This window comes from Pelophylax lessonae, assembly GCF_965119305.1.
Source record: "Pelophylax lessonae genome assembly, chromosome: 11".
Lineage (NCBI taxonomy): Eukaryota > Metazoa > Chordata > Amphibia > Anura > Ranidae > Pelophylax > Pelophylax lessonae.
In genome coordinates this window covers 184,077,558-184,100,625 of record NC_138778.1, presented here as the reverse complement: position 1 = coordinate 184,100,625, position 23,068 = coordinate 184,077,558, and the positions used below count along the sequence as shown (strand labels likewise).

Sequence of the window (23,068 nt, the reverse complement as noted above, 5' to 3'; positions counted from 1 at the left end):
ATCACCGACACTGGACGCCGGAGCCGGGTGAGTGCTGAATTGACTACAATCCCTCTTGGAGTGTGCGATCTTCACCTGGGTGGCTGGGTGGCTGCAGTTTAATTGCAGTGTTGGCACTTTGAAAAAAATAAGTTGGTTTTGTGATGAAGTTTGGCACTCGGGCTCAAAAAGGTTCGCCCTCACTGCTATAGAGTAACATTTGGCAACCAAGAATGAGTATTATTAGACAGGTTTTGATTAGGTGGACAATAAGTAACCAAAAGGCGCTCAACTAAAAACACGAAGGGTCTATGCATATCTCACTTTCAGAACTGATCAAAATCATAAGGGTTTTTTCTTTCTTATTTTAGGATAATAGGCAGAGCCAAAAAACAGCTGTACATTTGGCATAAATGGTTCTAGAGAAGGCTGGCAATCTATATGGCTAAGAAAAGCACCTTGAATTTCTTTTTGCGATTTTCATAAACAGTATGAGCTTCACTAGAAATCTTGCCTAAATGTGGATAGTAAATATGTAACTCTAAAATAAGAACCCAGGATAAATATACCAGATGCGCATTAAGTCTTGTAACTGTACATAAAATTGAATTCTTTGTGCTTGAAAGCTTTGTTTTGCTTAGATGCCTCTAGGTAAATTTGCCTTGTTCCACAGGCCCTGTCAGTTGCCGGAGGAAGTTCCTGCCCTGAAATATTTGCATAGTGCCCCCTGCCTAGCCTCATCCCTGCTGTTATCTTTAGAATGATCTAAATTCATGCATTACAGACTGAATGTGGGGACAATTCATGATGAACACGCCAGAGGCCACGTTGTCTGTCGTTTTTATTGCCATTTTCATCATAGGTAGGTGACTATTTATTTGTTGCAAATTACTGTCTCTGAACAGATATGGTCCTGTGTTTAGGAAGGAAAAGATCAATGTGTCATATGCCGTAATCCACTGCAACAAATCTGCAGTCAACTCTGTGTTCTCAGATTGCTTTAAACTGATAGAAGGTGAAATCTAGGCGCTGTGGGTTACTGTACACCACTGCTCTTTGTACAACCTTGTTAAATCTGTCTCCTACTTCAAAAGTGTAAAACATAATTATTATTAACCAGGCCTCCTTTTCATTTACTGTTCCTGCTGAAATTGTATCAGAAAAATTGGTATATTCCATGTGGTTAAAGATGAGCTAACATTGCGTGTTTAAAGGGGAGTGTGAGAAAAAAAATCTAACTTCACTTAAAAGTCACTGTAATAACACACAGGGGTCCCTCTGTAAGGTCCCACGGTTGACAGACAAATCTAGTTACAGATTTTACCTGAAGGACCTGCTAGAGAAATCTGATATTAAAGCCTTAAATTGCAATGACCACCAAAAGTAATCTCCTTTGAATTGCTTAAACTTTAGTTCAGCCAGCACATCAAAGCCTATTATAAAAACAGGACTACATTTCTTTAAAAAATGTAATATATTATCCGGAGAAGTGAACAGTTCACAATTCGTATCATCAATAGTGTTCTGTCTAAGAGCACCCACAGGACGTGGCCATTTTTACATTTCCATCAATATGTAGCTGTAGCAATCGAATCTGTATGTCAGTATTTTAGCAGATCTATTCAGACCTGTGCACAAGGAAAAGTTGTTTACACAAGTAGAGCCAAACTGTGACTTTTCTGTGAAAATACCGTTTCCTGCACATCTGTGTGAAAGAGGAAGCAGATGAGCCATGTCTAGAAGTCTATTGGAGCAGCAATGCAGAACATTATCTACAATAAGTTCAGCTACAATGCTGATTTCATAAATCAATGGACTATAGACCTACATAGGGATGAGTTAATTAAAAGAGAAGGGGGGGGGGGGGTGGGAATCATACTTACCTAGAGGATGCAGCATCAGTCCCCCGGCGGCTCTAAGGTTGAGAACTGAGTGATCAAACACTGCAAATCGCTCGGTTCCAGTCACTGGCTCTCTGCTTTGCCTCCCCCCCCCCCCGCCGCTCACTGGAGCGCTGGGCTGTGGAGGGGGCAGGAGCGGCTGACTCCGGCTCTCAATGGCTCCCTGAGGGGCTGAGCCAGGTGCCGGTCCAGGCATGTGGGCGTATCCCAACCATATGGTTGTGATCTTTCCTGAGCCTGGACCGACTCTGTGATGTCAGCTGTTTGTTGAGAGCGGGTCACAGGAGTGCAGAATGAACTGCACTCCTATGATCCACAGGAGAAGTACAGCCAAGTGATCTTTGGCTGTACTTCTCCTTTGATTGTGACCTTCTCTCAATGCATTGACATGCATACTCATATTTTGGAAGAGCTGCATTCAATAGACACACCTGAATCCAATTTACAGAAATGCCAAGGTATCAGACTTGTGTCCAATCCTGCTGAGCTTGACAAGTTAGGATGAGTATTCTGGAATTAAAATGGGTACCCATAATCGTCAAACTGGTGGAGCACAAATACCACTCTTGTTTGTCACATTTAATTGTCTTTGCACAAGGTTATTTGTAGCATTGGGTTGGATTTTACATTTTCCTGCAAGGAGGAATACCAGACAAACTCAAAATCCCATCGTTAAGGCCTCATGCATACACGACATTTTGCAAACTCTCCTAGAAGCTTTCCTCCTGGCAGCAGCATTTTGCGAGAAAAAAAACTTGACACTTGTAAAAGTTTGTAAAGCTTTTACAAGCTTTTAGGTGCATTTACAGGCATTGGAGCTTTGGCGTTAATTCATTTTATTGGTCAGAATAATCATTTATTCTGGCCATTTAAATAAATTAATGCTGAAGCATTTAGAGGCATTTAGACTAGTGATCGACCGATATCGTTTTTTTATTGCCGATACCGATATTTTGGTCATCGGATATCAGTATCGGCCGATGTTGGCCGATATTTTCAGACATTTAAACATTTTTTTTTTCCACAGGTACTCTGGTGGAGGGATCTGGGGGTCTAAAAGACCCCAAACCCCTCCTCTGCACTTAAAAGCATTCAAAACTCCAAGTTTGGCTGTTTTGAATGCTCACATTTTTTTTTATTTGCTGCCGAGTACCCGGAAGTGATGTCATGACATCACTTCTGGGTTTTTTACATGGAGACCCGAGACCCGATCAGAGCTGAATGCGGCTTTGATCGGGTCTTCTCTTTGCCAGCCGTGCAGGTAGGATGCCCGGGTTTCCCGGTGGAACAGGAGACCCGGGCGAGCCGCGGAAGGCGGCGGGAGGGGGGAGACGTCCCCTCCCGCTCCTTGTAATGGCAGCCGAGCGGCTTCTCAGCCGCATCGGTTGTCATTACAAGACAGCCGACCGTCGGCTATGGACGCCGGTACCGGAGGGATGCCTCTAGCTGCAGGCATCACTCTGGTACAGCACTTTCCCGAAATATCGGCAATATCAATAACCTCAGGGGCGGATTGCGATATATCGGGGAAAGTGCATATCGGCCCCCGATATATTGGCATTGCCGATAATCAGTCGATCCCTAGTTTAGACACATTTAGCCGCGTCAAGCATTTTTTCTGCCGAAACGCTGCTGCTTCTGGATGCACTGGCAGTGTTTTTTTTCCAGCCTCTAAAAGCCTCTGCCATTAAATGCTGCTAACAGCCTATGTGTGCATGGGCACATAGGCTTACATGCAAATAGAAAAAACAGTGCAGCACCTGATGATGAATATTAATATATAAATGAAAATCCTTACGTGCAGGGGAGTTTAGAGGCAGGAAAACATTTTTAAATAGACACCCCTAGAAGCAGCTGCAAAAACGTTCAGTGTGCATGGCCTAATATGCAGAAGAGATTCATTCGAAAATAATTAAAAGCATTTTCGAAAACTTATAATAACTACTAAAAATACATCTTTCTTTTTTCCTTGCATCTTTGTAAGAAATCCCCTGCACACCATAAATGAGAGTGAAAAGACATGTACGGTTTCATCCTTACATGTTTTAGGCACTGGAGGCAGTTTAGGCAAGGGTTAACAATAAGTAAAAACAAGGGTTTAATGTTTATGTAAGGTCAGGTTTTACTCCTCCATTTTCCTGGTGACCACTATCACTGAGATAAAGTGAGCAGTAATTCAAATCTGAGCTGTCACCAGAGCAAGAGGTGATGTGAAATTGTCCAATGGAGGCACTTGTTCCTACAGCAACACTCAAAGATGGGAATTCTGTTCACTTTGTAGAGATATCCCCCCATTGCCTGTTAGACCTCCAGGACACAAAGCATAACTACATCTCCCCCGTGGGACACAGAGGACAAAATAACTTGATAGGGGTTTTAACCCTTCCTTAATCTACAAAAATTAAGTTTGGGCTTTACATACACTTAAGGGTTGTTACAGAAGAGCAGCCTTTAAGTTCATGTGCTCCCTCTATTCCCGGCCAGTGATAGTTGACACTAAGACAAGCGTATTTCAGTGCGCTCAAAATTTGAATGACAATTACTCAGTCATGCAACACTGTACCCATATGAAATTTTTATCATTTTTTTGGGGACAGATAGAGCTTTCTTTTGGTGGTATTTATTTATTACTGAGTTTTTTTTATTTTATTTCCTGCGATATAAGCAAAAAAAAAAAAAGACATAATTGAGAAAAAAAAACACATTTACTTCAGTTTCTATTAGGGCTGCACGATATTGGGGAAAAAAGAACATTGCGATATTTCGTTTTCAACGATATATATCGCGATATTTCTCTTTGTGGAATGCAGAAGACGGATTAGGCAGAGTCGGGACTCACAGTTGTGGTAGGAGGTAGAAAAACACAGCCCGACATGACATCTGTCCCACACGTTCCCTCTGCTGCCCTGGAGCTAGTTCTCTTGACGGAGCGGTGAGCGCGGCACAGCGAACCAATCACGTGGTAGCGGCATAGGGAACCAATCAGATGTGCAGGCACGCGTGATTGGTTAGCTGTGCAGCTGCTCACGGCGCGCTGCTCACCGCTGAACGCGTGGGACGGCTGCCAGCACTGTGAGTCTTCCTCCTCCCCCCGAGTGCCTAATGGTAAATATCGCGTCTTCGGCGAAATGAATATCGCCCACGTCCGCAGAACGATAGTCGATATCATATCGACTATCGTTCAGCCCTAGTTTCTATTGTAAAAAATTTGCCATATAACAAGGTACTTCTCTCACACATGGCATAGCCATAGGCATACTTCAAATGACACCCCTAAACACTCCTCCTGAGTAAGGAGATACCACACATGTGAAACGTTTTAACAGCCTAGCTAAACAAGAGTAAACAAAAGTTTACCTGTGGTTTTAGTAGAGCAGTTGTCCACAGAGGAGAACATTGGTCCAGGAAGCAGGCAGAGATGTGGTCAACAACAACCATAGGAATCGCCCAGGCAGCAGGCAGGAATTTGGTCTATAAACAGGCTAGGGTCAGTATAGGCAGCAGGATGAATTTCAAGCAGCAGGCAGGAACATGGTCCATAAAAAGTCCTGGGTCATTACAGGCAGAGATTTAGTCAACACAGCCAAAGTCTATTGGTCAGACAGCAGGCAGGAACATGGTCCATAAAAAGTCCTGGATCATTACAGGCAGCAGACAGAGATATAGTGAGCACAGCCCAAATATTTGTCCAGGCAAGAACATCGGGCTTAGGGCCTCGGTCAGGTGGGCACAGGGGTAGAGGCTTTTTCCCACCCAAATCTCTTTGAAGCCTCTGGACTTCAGACCCTGATCCAGGAATTACAAAACCCAGAGGAAACCAAAAACTGTTTTACTCTACTCTGAATACTACTCTGAAGCCCCTCACATATAACCCTGGCTTAAATCCCACTAATACAGTAGCAGGGCAAAAGATCAGTCCAAGTGGCAGGTAAAAAAATATGGTCAATAACAGCCGAGGTCAGTTCTGGTGGAAGGCAGAAACAAGGTTGATAAGCAATCCAGATGGCACACAGACGCATCATCGATAAAGAGGCCAGGGTTAGTTCAGGTGGGAGGCAGAAACATGTTTCTTAAACAATCCAGATAGCAGGCAGAGGCATTATCAATAAACAGGCTAGAGTCAGTTCAGGTGGAAGGCACAAACGTGGTTCATAAACAATCCAGACAGCAGGCAGAGGCATTGTCAATAAACAGGCCAGAGTCAGTTAATGTGGAAGGCAGCAGGCAAATGATCACCAGAAAATGGGGAAATGGTAGGTTATTAGAAATATGGACAATATACCTAATATTTTAGTGAACGTGTGGTAATGTCAGAAGCAGTCTCCAATGTATAGGCCCAGTTGGGAGGGACAATGAAAACAATGAAAACTGGTATCTCTCCTAACTCCCCCTCTGCTGCATAGGCCACATCTTTTTTGGTTTCTTAGGCCTCCTTCTGTGGGTGGAATGTTCTAAGGAAAATGGCGCTCATGAAGTCTGCTCACAGATTCAGAGCGAATGTTTTCTGGTGGAGATCTTTGCTGGTGGATCAGTGGCAGTGAAGACATCTTCTATAAATTTGAGAAAGGTGTTGGGTCTTTGCATGGACTTGTGATAAGTGACAAATGGAAAAGGCAAACTATAATTTTTTTATACCAGCAGAGAGACTTATGTTCATGTAAACCCTAAATCTATTTTTGAGCATAGTATGGGAAAATATAGAGAGTAATGGAGCCTCCCTTTTAGATGCAACAATGTAAATAGTGAAGCTGCCTTCAATTTAAATATGAAGAACTTAAATTGAGATAAAGGAAGTAGTGAGGTGCTAACACATGAATACAGTCATTCACAAAATAAAATCTTGAATCACAACCACAGTAGTAAATGTAATAGTGCTGTAAAAATCTCCATGTGCCTAGTATCTGTGTAAAACAACTTAAAAAATGTACCTATAACAATAGGTGATGGTGCACCAAGCAGACGTGAATAAATGGTGAAATAAAGGTAAGGTGCTAGTGCAATATACCTCCCAAACACAATGATACTTGTGTTGTGGGTGGGTGCACCAATATATATAAAAGGGTATAATAATATAGGTGGGTTGCTTCATGCAATAAACCGTATAAAAAATCTCCAGTACAAATAAGAAAGAGTTGGAGTGTGGGTTAAATATATGTGAATACGTGTTGGACACAAATAAAAATATAAAAGTGACACACCAAAAAAAATTAATTAATTAGACAATTGCCAGAAAGTCCATATAAAATATAAAAGTTCCAAGTGAAATAGTGACAATTCTTGTGTAGTTTCTCTGTGCTCCTTTTCTTAGTGGGGTACAAAAGTGACGTGGGGATATCTGATCCTTCACCCAGTGAGTCAAGGTCACTTACCAGAAGCACTAAGGCCTCTGAGGACCTACAGTGCAGGTAGAACTTAGAGGTCTTTCAGTGACACCCTTCTCCTAGGTGAAGATTCAGGGGTAATATTCTCCTATATGAATGGCTCAAATCTCCTATATGGATGGCTCAAATCCCAGGTGACTCAGAAAAAACAAGGAGATTTACTCATGGTGCAGTAATTTATATTACAGGTAGAAGAAATAAAAGAGAAAAACTCACATTTTTCAGTGCCTCTTAAGGCACTTGCAACAGGCAAATAATACAGGTCCTTCTGCATTCCACGCTACAGATTCCCGCAAACTGGACTTGACGTGCTGGACCCTCAATGCATTTTGCTGATCATAGCGTCATCAGGAAGCATGTTTGGCATCATTCCTTGTAGTACACAGGTTTCTTAAGCAAATTATTATTTTTTGAGTCAGTTGCAAAGTTTCTTACCTGGATATCTTGCATTAACAGCATTGCCTGTTGCGGCTGCATGAGGGTAAATTGATGATGGGCAGCAGTGATGGTGGCTCTATGACGGGTACACTGATTAGGCTGCAGTGACAGGTACACTGATTGGCTACGATGATGGCTGCAGTGACAGGTGTATTGATAGGCTGCCATGATGGCTGCGGTGACAGGAACATTGATAGGCTGCACTGAAGGCTGCAGGGACAGGTACAATGATAGGCTGCACTCAAGGCTGCGGTGACAGGTACTTTTTATTCTGGGGCAATGATGGGTGCAGTACACAATGGGTTAAGACTGTAATCTCACAGGATCGGTGTGTAAGGAGAAGAAGCCGGTAACAGCGTGTTACAAGTCTTTGTGTACAGATGTGATCCAAGGGACACAGCTCACCACCGATTCCACCCCCGGGGGTCAGTTAGGATTCTGGGGGCAATGCATAGGATACAAGGTAAATGTTACTGTAAGGGTGAAATTAAATCTTTTCAAACCCAAAATGTATTTTTGAGCATGTTTGGCATCATTCCTTGCTGTACGCAGGTTCCTTAAGCAAATTATAATTTATTTTTGAGTAATTTGCAAAGTTTCTTACCTGGATATCCTGCATTAACAGCATTGCTTGCTGCAGGTAACAATGTTAAGCCAATGGCTCGCAATTAGCAGCAATATCGTCAGCCTACCACTCCTTTAGTTGCCCATTGGTCTGCCTGTCATATTTATCCGGTAGGCAGCTAAATGGTCAACTGAAAGAGCTCTCCCTGCAGGCAGACAATGCTGCTGTCAATTGCTAAATTTCTTACCTGGAGATCCTGCCACTAACAGCACTTCCTGTTTCAGACTGACAAGGCTAAGCTGCTGACTTGCAATTGATAACAGCATGATCAGCCTACTGTGCGAACTTCTTCAGTGCCTGCCTGGCTGATAGACTTGATAGGCAACCCAACGGCGATTTAAAGAAGCACACATGGAAGGTGGACAATGCTGTTTCTAATTGTGAGCCAGTGGCTTAGCATTGTCAGTCTTCAACAGGAAGTGCTGTTACAGGCAGGATCTCTAAGTAGAAAAACTTTGCAACTAATTCACAAAAAATTGTTTGCTTAAGAAACCTGTGTATTGCGAAGATACATGCCAAACATATTAAAAGTGTTTGGATCAGGTTAAGGGTTAAAGATCAATATTAAAGTAAGTTGTTAGGGGGAGGTTAAGTGTCATTTTGAGGGGATAGATTAAGTTTTACAGTTTGAGTCAAGATTAAAGAATACTGTACCTTATCTTTTATGACATCCTCTATAAAACCTGTGTTATAATAATAATCTCACCATACACATTACAATCGAAATGTACAATATCTGTACAATTAAGTTTAGAGTTACCAAAAAAATTATATAAGGACAGACCTAAACTATCCAACCAATCTCAGGTAGGTCTTTGCACTACATGTTAATAGATTGCATGGATGGATTGTAACGCGTCAAAAGCTTGATGGTATGAGGTTTGTTTTTTACTCTTTTACCCATTCTGTTTTCAGAGCATGGCGACAGAGCAGTGGGAACTGCAAGCCCAGGTAATACCAATCTTCTCACTACTTTTGTATCTAGTCTGCTTCATTCATCTGCAGATCAAAGGGATGAACTTACCCTAATCAGGCTCAATTACTGCCTCCTTCTCTGTTCACGTATTACTTTTTTTTTTTTTTTTATTATTAATTATTATTTAAACTTTTTTGTTTTTGTACATTTTTTGGCACATTTAAAAAAGTGCAAAAAAAAAAATGTATTTCACTTGTAAATTTTGCAATGCTTTGTACTAGAATCAGAACTTTAATGTAATTTTAAAATTTACAGAAAAATGCATACTTTTTATCTAAAGTAACACTATTTCATGGAGCTTATCATTATACGAGCACTGACCATTTCAAAGATCTAGTTTAATATTCGTGTTTTGCCTTTGACTTAGGTGGAAGATCACAAAAAGAAAGCATTGTTTGTTCTAAAAGAAATAAATATACAGTATTACTTTGCTATTGTAAGTAGTGACAACTTTTTCCCAAATGAACAGATCCATAGCAGAAATGTAAAAACTGCTCTGCTCCATAGGGGGTGTACAGGGCCAGTCTTAGGGTAGGTGTACACTTGCAATATGATGTTGCCTGAAGACTGAATCTAATTCCGCTCAGCATATTTTAAACTAGAACTTATTTTCTCCAATATCCACATTTTCTGGGTTCTCCTAATCCTACAGCCTATCTAGTGTGCTCAACTTCACTTGGCAGCTAAGCATAGTGTGGTGAAACATATCACTTTCTGTCGGGACGCTATTCTCTAAAAACAGCAAAAATGTTAAGCACTCGTGTACACCATGGGAACATTATTCATGGGGTCCTAAGAGCTCTAAAATTCAGCATGCTGGGGAGCTGCTGCAGATTTCACTTGGGCCTACTGTTCCATTCAGGGCTGCATTTCTTTCTATACAAAACAAGCGGAAAGCAAATGCACTTTAGAAGGTGGTCAAATGCAGGTTAGAAGATGATTAGTAGCAGGTCTGAATTACGTGTGAAGGAACTCAGAATGGCAAGCTGATCTCAAATCCAAATCGAATGCCTGAAAACACCATCTATTTGCTCATTTACACAAGCCCTTAGAACACAGTGTACTTAGTGTACATTTAACCTTCAAAAGTGTCCAATATGGCCCTGGAACCCCTTTGTGAAATCTATAGCAGCTCCCCAACATGCTGCTTTTTAGATTTCTTGGCACCCAATGAACAGCGCTGCTCCCATGAGTGCTTAACAGTTTTGCAGAGTTTAGTGAATAGCATCTTAGTAGGAAGTGATATGTTCTACTGCACTGTGCTCTAAAATCATCAGGGTTTGTTTTAGGTTTACAAAACCTGAAAAATAACTTTTAAGGGAATTGTGTTTGTTTAGCCAAAACTTTTCTTTTTATTTTGGATAGATTTCCTGTTACTTCCTGTCCTGCAGATTCGAAAGGAGTAAGGGGACCCCTTCCTACAATTAATGTAACACCCATCTTGGACACTTGTCACCAGAACATTTTCCCCATTTCCCCTCACCTCTTGGTCTAGTGACCAGATTAAAATTGTGTTTTTCTTCCCTTACTTTCTGCCTTGGGGAGAATTAGTTACTAGGAGAGGGTGAAAACTCCAAGAGGGGTTGTAACTCTTCCTCACGCTATTTAAAGCTAAAAAGAAAAAAAGGTTTGCCTTTATATACACACTTTAAAAATGACATCTGTGATTTATTTGACCTTTTAAATTTTATTCACACAGGTTCTGCAACTACGCCATGTACAGAAACAAAAGGACAAATAAGTTTTACAACCCCAGAACCTGTTCCCTGGACCAAAAACAGTAAGAAACACTTGTGCAGTATGCAAAATAATACCTTGTAGAGTACTCAATAGCAGCACACCTCTGGTGTTCAAGGAGTTAACCCCTGGGTCCACAGTGTTCACAGATATTTGATGCAAAATGTATTGATGATTTGCTAATACTTCAAACTGATATGAGACAAATTAACTATAGGAAATTCTCCTTAGTGATCCCTTCAGTGACATCCAGTTTTGTACAGGGCTGGCAACTGTTTGTATTGTATTTGTGGAAGAGCAGCTTCGTCAACCTAGGACAGGAGGTATACCAGGACTACAGAGAAAACTAGCAACAATGCTTGAACAATATAGGCTATGTGGGACTTTAAGTGAGACACCAGCAGGCAGGGCTGGCCCAAGACATTGTGCTGCCTGGGTCCGAGAATGAAATGCTGCCCCCCCCCCCCAAAAAAAAAATTCACGCCCTCTAAGAGGCCCCCACATTCTATAGGACTATGAAAGCAGTCAGAGGGGTGTGAGTGTGTACAGAGTGACAGCAGGAGCAGGACAGAGCAGTAGACACTGGGCAGATGAGCGCACCAGGCTTTCTACTGTCTATAGTGCCACAGTGTCCTGCAGGGCTGCGGGGATGGTACAGGAGAATGCAGTGCTGCGGGCATGGTACATGAGAATGCAGTGCTGGGGGCATGGTACAGGGGAATGCAGGGCTGTAGGCATGGCACAGGAGAATGCAGGGCTGCGGGCATGGTACAGGAGAATGCAGGGCTACGGGCATGGTACAGGAGAATGCAGGGCTGCGGGCATGGTACAGGAGAATGCAGGGCTGCGGGCATGGTACAGGAGAATGCGGGGCTGTAGGCATGGTACAGGAGAATGCAAGGCTGCGGGCATGGTACAGGAGAATGCGGGGCTGCGGGCATGGTGCATGAGAATGCAGGGCTGCGGGCATTGTGCAAGAGAATGCGGGGCTGCGGGCATGGTACAGGAGAATGCAGGGCTGTAGGCATGGTACAGGAGAATGCAGTGCTGCGGGCATGGTACAGGAGAATGCAGGGCTGCGGGCATGGTACAGAAGAATGCAGGGCTGTAGGCATGGTACAGGAGAATGCAAGGCTGCGGGCATGGTACAGGAGAATGCAGGGCTGCGGGCATGGTACAGGAGAATGCGGGGCTGTGGGCATGGTACAGGAGAATGCAGGGGCTGCGGGCATGAGAATGCAGGGCTGCGGGCATGGTGCAGGAGAATGCGGGGCTGCGGGCATGGTGCATGAGAATGCAGGGCTGCGGGCATGGTGCAGGAGAATGCGGGGCTGCGGGCATGGTACAGGAGAATGCTGGGCTGCGGGCATGGTACAGGAGAATGCTGGGCTGCGGGCATGGTACAGGAGAATGCGGGGCTGCGGGCATGGTACAGGAGAATGCGGGGCTGTGGGCATGGTGCATGAGAATGCAGGACTGCGGGCATGCTACAGGAGAATGCAGGGCTGTGGGCATGGTACAGGAGAATGCAGGGCTGTGGGCATGGTACAGGAGAATGAAGGGCTGCGGGCATGGTGCATGAGAATGCAGGGCTATGGTCATGGTACAGGAGAATGCAGGGCTGCGGGCATGGTACAGGAGAATGCAGGGCTGCGGGCATGGTACAGGAGAATGCGGGGCTGTGGGCATGGTGCAAGAAAATGCGGGGCTGCGGGCATGGTGCAAGAGAATGCAGTGCTGCGGGCATGGTAGAGGAGAATGCGGGTCTGCGGGCATGGTACAAGAGAATGCGGGGCTGCGGGCATACTACAGGAGATGCAGTGCTGTGGGCATGTACCAGGCCCGCAGCACTGCATCTTCTGTAGTATGCCTGCAGCCCCGCATAATGGCAGGTAGTATGGATGTGGAGCAGTTTCACTTACCTCTTTCTAAAGGCGCCTTAGGATTTAAAAATGGCGCCGCCCGGCCCCACCGCGTCAACACGTCTGCAGCTGGCCTGACATGCACACTGCGCACGCGCCGCCGCTCAGGCTGTTCATGTTCAGCTATTTCCGGAAATAGCCGAACGTTTACAGGCTTTCCCAAGCGGTGGCGGCACATGCGCAGTGTGCATGTCAGGCCGGCCGCGGACCTTTTTTCTTTTTTTAGTAATAGCCGAAGAAGAGAAGAGGCGGCCGGGTCCGCCCCTCTCTAAGTGCCGCCTGGGTCCCATGGTTCCACCGGGACCCATGGTAGGGCCGGTCCTGCCAGCAGGTAATGCCCAGCGTCTCCATCCCTGTATCAAAAAAACTGAAAGTTGAAAGGATTAAAAGAGGTACATGGAAGCCAGCCAGCCCCCAGTCTGATGTACTCACCCTCCAGACTGCCACCAACCAAGTAGACCTGTCTCACAATATAAATAAAGACCAGGGGTTTAGTTGACACGCATTTGCAAACGCATGTGTAAGCTGCAGGGCCACTTCATAGCACCCTGTGTTACTTGCAGTCCTAACACTTTCTATTTAAAGTGTCTCCACAATGGAAGCACATGGCTGCTAATGGATAGATGGGAGACAGGTGGAACGGAGGCAGCCCAAACCTCCCCTAACCCGCTCCCATCTATGACTGGTCTAATATGTCAAAACTCTAATAGCGATGTTGTAGCAATGGTACAAACTGAAAAGGACCAGCTGAGAAGCATACACCTCCATCCCCTTGGCGGATGCAGTATAAAACACAGATTGGGACTTTATATGAGGCATTGGACTGTAAAGCACAGTGCCTCCATCCCTAATTTCATAAAATATTTGGGACTTTAAATGAGACACAAGCAGGTCATGCTATTGGTGTGCATCCCTGTATATGAAAAAACTGAGGTCAAATCAGACTGCATCCACCAAAAACGCACGATAATCACACGGTGGGACTTTAAATGAGGCACCAGCCTGTAGGCAAGGCGCCTCCATCCCTGGTTACATGAACAATATAGGCTATGTGGGACTTTAAGTGAGACACCAGCAGGTAATGCCCAGCGTCTCAATCCCTGTATCAGAAAGTCCCACATAGCCTATATTGTTCATGTAACCAGGGATGGAGGCGCCTTACCTACAGGCTGGTGCCTCATTTAAAGTCCCACCGTTTGATTATCATGCGTTTTTGGTGGATGCAGTCTGATTTGACCTCAGTTTTTTCATATACAGGGATGCACACCAATAGCAATGACCTGCTTGTGTCTCATTTAAAGTCCCAAATATTTTATGAAATTAGGGATGGAGGCACTGTGCTTTACAGTCTAATGCCTCATATAAAGTCCCAATCTGTGTTTTATACTGCATCCGCCAAGGGGATGGAGGTGTATGCTTCTCAGCTGGTCCTTTTCAGTTTGTACCATCGCTACAACATCGCTATTAGAGTTTTGACATATTAGACCAGTCATAGATGGGAGCGGGTTGGGGGAGGTTTGGGCTGCATCCCTTCCACCTGTCTCCCATCTATTCATTAGCAGCCATGTGCTTCCATTGTGGAGACACTTAAAATAGAAAGTGTTAGGACTGCAGGTAACACAGGGTGTCGTGTAGTGGCCCTGCAGCTTACACATGCGTTTGCAAATGCGTGTCAACTAAACCCCTGTTCTTTTTTTATATCGTGAGACAGGTCTACTTGGTTGGTGGCAGACTGGAGGGTGAGTACATCAGATTGGGGGCTGGCTGGCTTCCATGCACCTCTTTTAATCCTTTCAACTTTCCGTTTTACTAGTAACAATGCTAACTAATTAAAAGGGGATAACCGCGCTAATAGTGTTGGAAAGCGGCAGCTTCAGGTGAGACAGCACCAAAAAAACAGAACAAATGGGAAAAAAGCCGCGCTATTGACCCCGATCAAGATACTAGGAATGATGATCTCGAAAAGAACAAAATATCAAATAGGTACCTCAGATGGAAATCACTCACACATGTAGCTGACACATGAAAAGGTATACCACCAAAAACTTGCATAAATAAACAAACAATGATAAATACGCCTAGGTGGTTACAATAAATAATGGCATAAGGTCAAGGACCGTATAGTTCTAAAAAGTTCATGTAGATCAATAAAGTCCCAGAAAGGAATGCCCAAAGGTGAAGAAAGGGAATCCAATCAGTTGACACCTCGGTGCTGCACACAGATAACACACTTGTCTCCTTACCAGATGACAAAGGAAGTGGAGCATAAATGGTATATCAAAAAGCGCCCCTCAGGCAGGATCACAGCAGCCCGAACCTCCAGATGCCGGAAGGTGATACCAATGACAGCCACAAGATGGAGCGGAACATGAAGAGGTGCCCCTCCACTTCCGCTGCTTCCCGGTCATTTTCCCAGCATACTGGAGCCATCGGTAGCAGGGAAAACGATCCGGTCCTTTCAGGTACTAGGCAGGAAGTCGAGTGAGGGCAAGATGGCCCCCATTCGACTCTATGGCCTTGGAGGACCGGAGCAACATCATACGTCGCTTCCTCCCAACGGCCTTAAAGGGCCCATCTTTTTCAGCATTACTTTTTTTTTATTTGCTTTAAAGTGTAGATGTGAGACCGGAGGTCTTTTTGACCCAAGATCTTACATTAAAAAGGACCTGTCCTGCTTATTTCTATTACAAGGGATGCTTACATTCCTTGTAATAGGAATAAAAGTTACCAAAAAATACATTTTTAAAGGGACAGTATAAAAATAAAAAATAAAAATGATCTCCATTTTATTCTCCAGGGTCTCTGGTAATATATATATATATATATATATATATATATATATATATATATATATATATATATATATATATATATATATAATATTTGGGGGTTCTAAGTAATTTTCTAGCATAAAATACTTATTTTAACTTGTAAATAACCATTATCAGAAATAGGCCTGGTCCTTAAGTGGTTAAGATAAAAAAAAAACTTCTGCCTTTTACAATCCCTTTAAGCTGGCCATACAGTATACAATTTTATTTATTCAATTTCCTTTAGATTTACCTTTAACTATCTAGTGGAAGGGCCTGCCTGATGACATACAAATTAAAAGTATTTAGGTTTGACCTCATATTATATGGTTTTGGTAAATCTAAAGGAAAATTGTACAAGAAAATTGTAAAATGTATGGCCAGAGTTAGATGCACTAGAAGATTTAGATAGACTTGACAAAAAATTAAGCCAGAACTCCAGCTATCACTTATTAAGTAGTTACATCAAGTTTTTCCTTTTTTTGTTAAAAATGTATACAGCTGACAAAATTGTAAGCACAGGGCTTGTCTCAACCATCTGTCACTTTTGCTGGACAGCTTGGTCTGCTAAGGAAATTTAAAAATAATAGACTTACTGGTCAGATCACAAGGTAAAAAACCAGGAAAAAAAAAAAAAAGAAAACTCCTGCAGCCACCACAGATACGAATTGGCAGACTGCAATATAATTATTTTTTGTTTCGGATTTAATACCACTTAAGGTTTCATATGTATACAAAAAGTGAAAACCATTTATGGAAAATTCCACTTACATATTTCTGTAACTGCATGTGATATAAACATTACTCGTAAAACGTATACAGTAAGGAAGTGTATACTGTCAAACAGTTGTTAAACAGCAGATACGGGATGTAAAGTGTATCTTAATCAGCAATTTGTACATGAAAGTTGAATGCATGTTACATCTGTGAAATAAACGGTTTAACTTAACCACTTACCTACAGTGCACTTTCACCCCCTTCCTGCCCAGACCGATTTTCAGCTTTCAGCGCTCTCACACTTTGACTGAGAATTACTCAGTCATGCAACACTGTACCCATTCAAAAATTGTGTCCTTTTTTTCACACAAATAGAGCTTTCTTTTGATGGTATTTAATCACTACTGGGTTTTTTATTTTTTGTGCTATAAATAAAAAAAGACTGAAAATATTGTGAAAAAACGCATTTTTCTTTGTTTCTGTCATAAAATTTTGCAAATTAGTAATTTTTCTTCACAAATTTTGGCCAAAATTTATACTGCTACTTATCTTTGGTAAAAATAACCCAAGTAAGTGTATATTATTTGGTCTTTGTGAAAGTTATAGAGTCCACAAGCTATGGTGTGAATCATTGAAAATTGATCACACTTGATCACACCTGATGTACTGAAGGCCTATCTCATTTCTTGAGACACTAAAAAGTCAGGAAAGTACAAATACCCCCCAAATGACCCCTTTTTGGAAAGTAGACATTCCAAGGTATTTAATAAGGGGCATGGTGAGTTTTTTGAAGTTGTAATTTTTTCCCACAATGCTTTGCAAAATGAAGATTTTTTTTTTTATTTTATTTTTTTTTTACAAATTGCCGTATTAACAGGTTATTTCTCTCACACAGCACATGTATACTTGCAACTACACCCCAAAACACATTCTACTACTCCTTCTGAGTATGGCGATACCACATGTGTGAGACTTTTTCACAGCCTGGCCACATACAGAGGCCTAACATCCAACCAGCACCGTCCGGCATTCTAGGAGCACAAATTTCACATATAATTTCCTGACAACCTATCGTACTTTTGAAGGCCCTGGAGCACCAGGACAATGGAAACCCCTATAAAATGACCCCATTTTGGAAAGCAAACACCCCAACGTATAATTTTTGAGGCATAATGAGTCTTTTGAATATGTCATTTTTTTCCACAAGTTTTTGTAAAATGTGGAAAGAAAATGAAAACACATTTTTTTTTACACAAAGCTGTCCATTTATGCAATATTTCTAACACATAGCATGTACATAGCAAAAATTGCACCCCAAAATACATTCTGCTATTCCTCCTGAGTATGGCGATACCACATGTGTAACACTTTTTCACAGCCTGGCCACATACATAGGCTTAACATCCAAGTAGCGCTTTACACAAAGTTGTCCATTTATCCACTTTAAGACTGGGCCTATTTTTGACACTTGGTGTTTACAAGCTAAAATCATTTTTTTGCTAGAAAACTACTTGGAACCCCCAAACATTATATATTTTTTTTTAGCAGAGACCCTAGAGAATAAAATGGAGATCGTTGCAATATTTTTTATCACACCATATTTGCGCAGCAGTCTTCCAAATGCGATTTTTTTGAAAAAAAATCACTTTTTTGATCTAAAAAATAAGAAAACAGTAAATTTAGCAAATTTTTTTTCCATAATGTGAACGATAATGTTACGCCGAGTAATTAGATACCCAACATGTCATGCTTCAAAATTGCGCATGCTCACAGAATGGCGCCAAACATTGGTACTTAAAAATCCCCATAGGCAACATTTTAAAAATTTCTGCAGGTTACTAGCTTAGAGTTACAGAAGAGGTCTAGGGCTTAAATTATTGCTCTCGCTCTAACGATCGCGGCGATACCTCACATGTATGGTTTGAACACCGTTTACATATGTGGGCGGGACTTGCGTATGCGTTTGCTTCTGCGCGCGAGCTAACGGGGACAGGGCGCTTTAATTTTTTTTTTTTTTTTTTTTTCCTATTTATTTTATTTATTATTTTTTTATTTTTACACAGTTTAAAAAAAAAAAATGTTTTGATAATTTTTATTCCTATTACAAGGAATGTAAACATCCCTTGTAATAGAAATAGGCATGACAGGTCCTCTTTATTGTGAGATCTGGGGTCAAAAAGACCTCACACCTCACAACTACACTAAAAAAGAAAAAAAAAAAAAAAAATTGTTGAAAGAGGAAAAAAAAAAAAGCAAAAAAAAAAAGCGGCCCTTTAAACCGGTTGCTAGGCAACATCTTTTGACGTAGCTCCGGTCCTCCAAGACCATAGAGTTGAGTGAGGGCCATCTTGCCCTCACTCGACTTCCTGTCTCTGAGGATCCGGGACCGGATAGTTTTCCCCGCTGCCGGCGGGTCCGGTAAGCTGGGAAAACGTCTGGGACGCGGCAGGAGGGGGGGGGGGCACCTCTTCCCCTGCACCGTAAGGGTAATTCCGCGGCGAATCCGCCACTGGGACCACCCTTATCTGAAAGCCGACCGCCCGCCGTTTCAAAAAATACTGGGGTTATGGGGGCTATCTTCTGCCATAACCCCAGTATTTAGCTTTTAATGGCCGACGCATATAGTCGTTAGGCGGTCAGTAAGTGATTGCATGTATATGGCAAACAGGTGACGATGACTGATGGGGTGACAGGTGACGATGACTGATGGGGTGACAGGTGACGATGACTGATGGGGTGACAGGTGATGATGATTGATGAGGTGACAGGTGACGATGATTGATGAGGTGACAGATGACAATCACTGACCGGGTGACATGTGACGATGATTGATGGGGTGACAAGTGACGATCACTGATGGGGTGTCAAGTGACGATGATTGATAGGGTGACAGATGACGGTGACTGATGGGGTGACAGGTGACGATGACTGATGGGGTGACAGGTGACGGTGACTGATGGGGTGACAGGTTACGATGACTGATGGGGTGACAGATGACGATGACTGATGGGGTGACAGGTGACGGTGATTGATGGGGTGACAGGTGACGGGGCGATGGTCACTGATGGGTGACAGGTGACGGGCGATGGTGCACGGCGGTACTGATGGCAGTCTCTGGTGACCGGTGAACTTTAGGCTACATTCACATGTGAGCGTAGCGATCACGGGCAGAATCACTGCGATTCTGCCCGCGATCCAGAAATCATTGCAAATGGCGGGACGCCTGTACGTTGCCCGCTGTGCGATGTTGCTGCGATTTCCGCCTGCCGAATCGCGGTAACATCACGCAAACAATGCATGACGCCCCAAAGAAACTCTTGTACTTTTTTGGGCGTCATGCGATGTTTGCGCGATGTTACTGCGATTTGGCAGGCGGAAATGGCGGCAACATCGCACAGCGTTTGGGGTGCTATTGCAAATCACGGGCAACGCACAGGCGTCCCGCAATTTGCAATGATTTCCGGATCGCGGGCAGAATCGCGGTGATTTTGCCCGCGATCGCTGCGCTCACATGTGAACGTTATGGGTGTCAATTTCTGGGCACTGATGAGGTGACTGTTGGGTGACAGGTGACATTGGGGGGGGGCTGGGGACTGTGTGGGGACCTTTATTACTGTGATTTTAGTGTGATTTTACTTTTTACATGTGTACAGAGCAGTAACTCACTATTTCTAGCTCTGCTCCCCTCATACTGGAAACTGTATGAGGGGAGAAGAGCTAGTAACAGTCAGTTACTGCTCTGTGTTTACATTTTGTGATCGGCTGTGAATGGATTCACAGCCGATCACTTAGTAAACAGTCACTGTCAGTGACTGTTTACTACCGCCGGTGACAGCTGTGTTCCTATGGAACACAGTGCCACCGACATGACCGCGCTGCGCGCTCCCGATCGCGCATGCGCGGTCATCTCCCGGCCGCCTCCATTGTGATCGGCTGTGTCATTGGAACACAGCCGATCACGTGGGAAACAGCCATGCCTATTGGCTGTTTCCCCCCTGCCGGTGACCGGCTGTGTCCCGGGGACACGCCGACACCGGCAGTGCACGGCGGCGCGCCCGCGATCGCGCGCCTGCCGTGCATTTACTGGGTCACGTCATATGACGTCCGCCCAGGATAATAGCCGCACCGTCCCGCCGTCATATGACGGCGGGCGGGCGGTAAGTGGTTAAAGAAACATTAACTATAAGATACATTGTTTTTAAAGATCTACTATATGAAAAATGCCCTCAAATGTATAGAAATGGAAACATTTGACACCTAAAGTGATATTAAACCCTCAGCACTTGCAGCAGCAGATTTAACCAATTCCTTAATATACAGCTACTTTATATTTTAATTCTTTCTTATGTTCCTGTTTAAGCTGGTGATATGACTGCTGCCCAAAGTTTCCTGTTCCAGGGTGGCTCCTTTCTCTTACAGCCTATGGAGCCACTTTGCATGCAGAGACTAGAGCTGTTTCTTCCACTGTGTGCGTAAATAGAAACACACAGCCCCCTTTTCTTAGGATGAGAGAGCAGGAGCCAGTGGCACTGGAAGGTGTAAACTACTAGTGCCGGGGTAGAAATATTATTAAATAGTAAATAGTTAAAGTGTAAAAAATAATTATCACTCTAAACCAGGGGTGGGGAACCTACGTCCCGGGGGCCGTATGCGGCCCTCAAAGTTATTTGGTCCGGCCCTCCGTGCAGCTGAGTCTGTGTCTCTCAGCTGATCTGTTAGAACTGAGCCAATGCTTCCTGTATAGTTCCGGCTCCGTTCTGACAGTCTGAGTGAGTCACAGGCGGAGTGATATCAAATGCACTCTGCCTGTGAACAATAAAGGAAACATCGCCTCTTCCTCCAGCGTGGCGCCGCTGCTAGCCAGCATTTCCCGCCAGCAGCACACACAGCAGTACCAGCCAGAGCCAGCAGTACTAGCCAAAGCCAGCAGTACCAGTCAGAGCCAGCAGTACTCACAGCAGTATAAGCCAGAGCCAGCAGTACCAGCCAGAGCCAGCAGTACCCACAGCAGTACCAGCCAGAGCCAGTAGTACCTACAGCAGTACCAGCCAGAGTCAGCAGTACCAGTCAGCAGTACCTACAGCACAGTACCAGCCAGCAGTACCCACAGCAATACCAGCCAGCAGTACCCACAGCAGTACCAGCCTGAGCCAGCAGTACCAGCCAGCAATACTAGCCAGCAGTACCCACAGCACAGTACGAGCCTGAGCCAGCAGTACCCAAGGCAGTACCTACAGCACAGTACCAGCCTGAATCAGCAATACCCACAGCACAGTACAAGCCAGCAGTACCAGCCTGAGCCAGCAGTACCAGCCAGCTGTACCCACCAGCAGTACCAGCCAGCTATACCCACCAGCATTACCCGCCAGCAGTTCTTTTCAAAACTTACCACCACAAAGTCGACTGCGCTCCAGACTGACCGGCGCAAACCTGGAAAACCAGTTGTGAGTAGCAACATCATCAATACCAGCTAACATCACACACCTCACTAAAGAGAAGCAGTTGCAGCCATCACATTAGGGGTAAGTTAATAACATATTGGACCAAATATAACAGGCACATTTTTAAGTTGATAATTTTGTACGGTCCCCGAATGATTTTATAAAGACCCAAATGGCCCTTGGCAGAAAAAAGGTTCCCCACCCCTGCTCTAAACAGTAGCACTGTGATTACCCCTCCATGATAGGTTTTCACCTATAACCCAACTTTATCACCTATAACAGCCAACTTTATCAAAGTGAAATGTCCATAATAAAACAAAAATAAAGTGAAAACATAAAAGTAAAACAAGTCCACCATATATTGCAAAATGGTTTTCAAATCTTCTCCTGTTGAAAATAATATCAGCCACACACACAGCCTCGCTTGCACTGGTGATCCCTCTCCCCAGCAGATAACGCACTCATCAAAATTCAATGCCTTCCACTCTCGTGGTTGGCAAACAGCATTTGTGTGAAATGTCCCCCTGTATAGGTCAAAAGTTGTCACCATGTATCTCTGTAGGAATCAATATTGGCCGTTAACATGTGAAAGGAAGCAAAGATATCCCCCAATGGTACAGTAACCAAATGTATTCAAAATGCTATACTGAATGTATTTGGTTACTGTACCATTGGGGGATATCTTTGCTTCCTTTCCCATGTTAATGGCCAATATTGATTCCTACAGAGATACACGGTGACAACTTTTGACCAATACAGCGGGACATTTCACACGTGTGCTTTTTGCCAACCATGAGTGGAACGCATTGAATTTTAGTGAGTGCATTATCTGCTGGGGAGAGGGATCACCAATGCATGCAAGGCGGTGTGTTGTTGATATTATTTTCAACAGGAGAAGATTTGAACACCATTTTTCACTATATGGTGGGCTTGTTTTACTTTTATTCTTTCACTTTATTTTTGTTTTATTATGGACATTTCACTTTGATAAAATTGGGTGTTATAGGTGAAAACCTATAATGGAGGTTTAATCACAGCGCTACGGTTTAGAGTGATAATTATTTTTTACAATTTAACTACCGGTATTTACAATTTTAAATTTTTTATGGTGGCAGCAGTGAGTATTATATGTACACATGAG

The 23,068-nt window shown here is 43.6% G+C and overlaps 1 protein-coding gene across 1 annotated transcript in view; it reads left to right on the top strand.

The window, feature by feature from the left end:
- The first annotated feature begins 736 nt into the window (after positions 1–736).
- Positions 737–23,068, top strand: part of CD79B (CD79b molecule) — a 51,016-nt gene continuing 28,684 nt past the window's right edge. Inside the window, exons 1-3 of the mRNA XM_082272870.1 lie at positions 737–841; positions 9,240–9,275; positions 11,000–11,080. Of these exons, the coding sequence (XP_082128996.1) occupies positions 769–841; positions 9,240–9,275; positions 11,000–11,080 (190 nt within the window). The 5' untranslated portion in view covers positions 737–768. The remainder of the gene's footprint in view (positions 842–9,239; positions 9,276–10,999; positions 11,081–23,068) is intronic.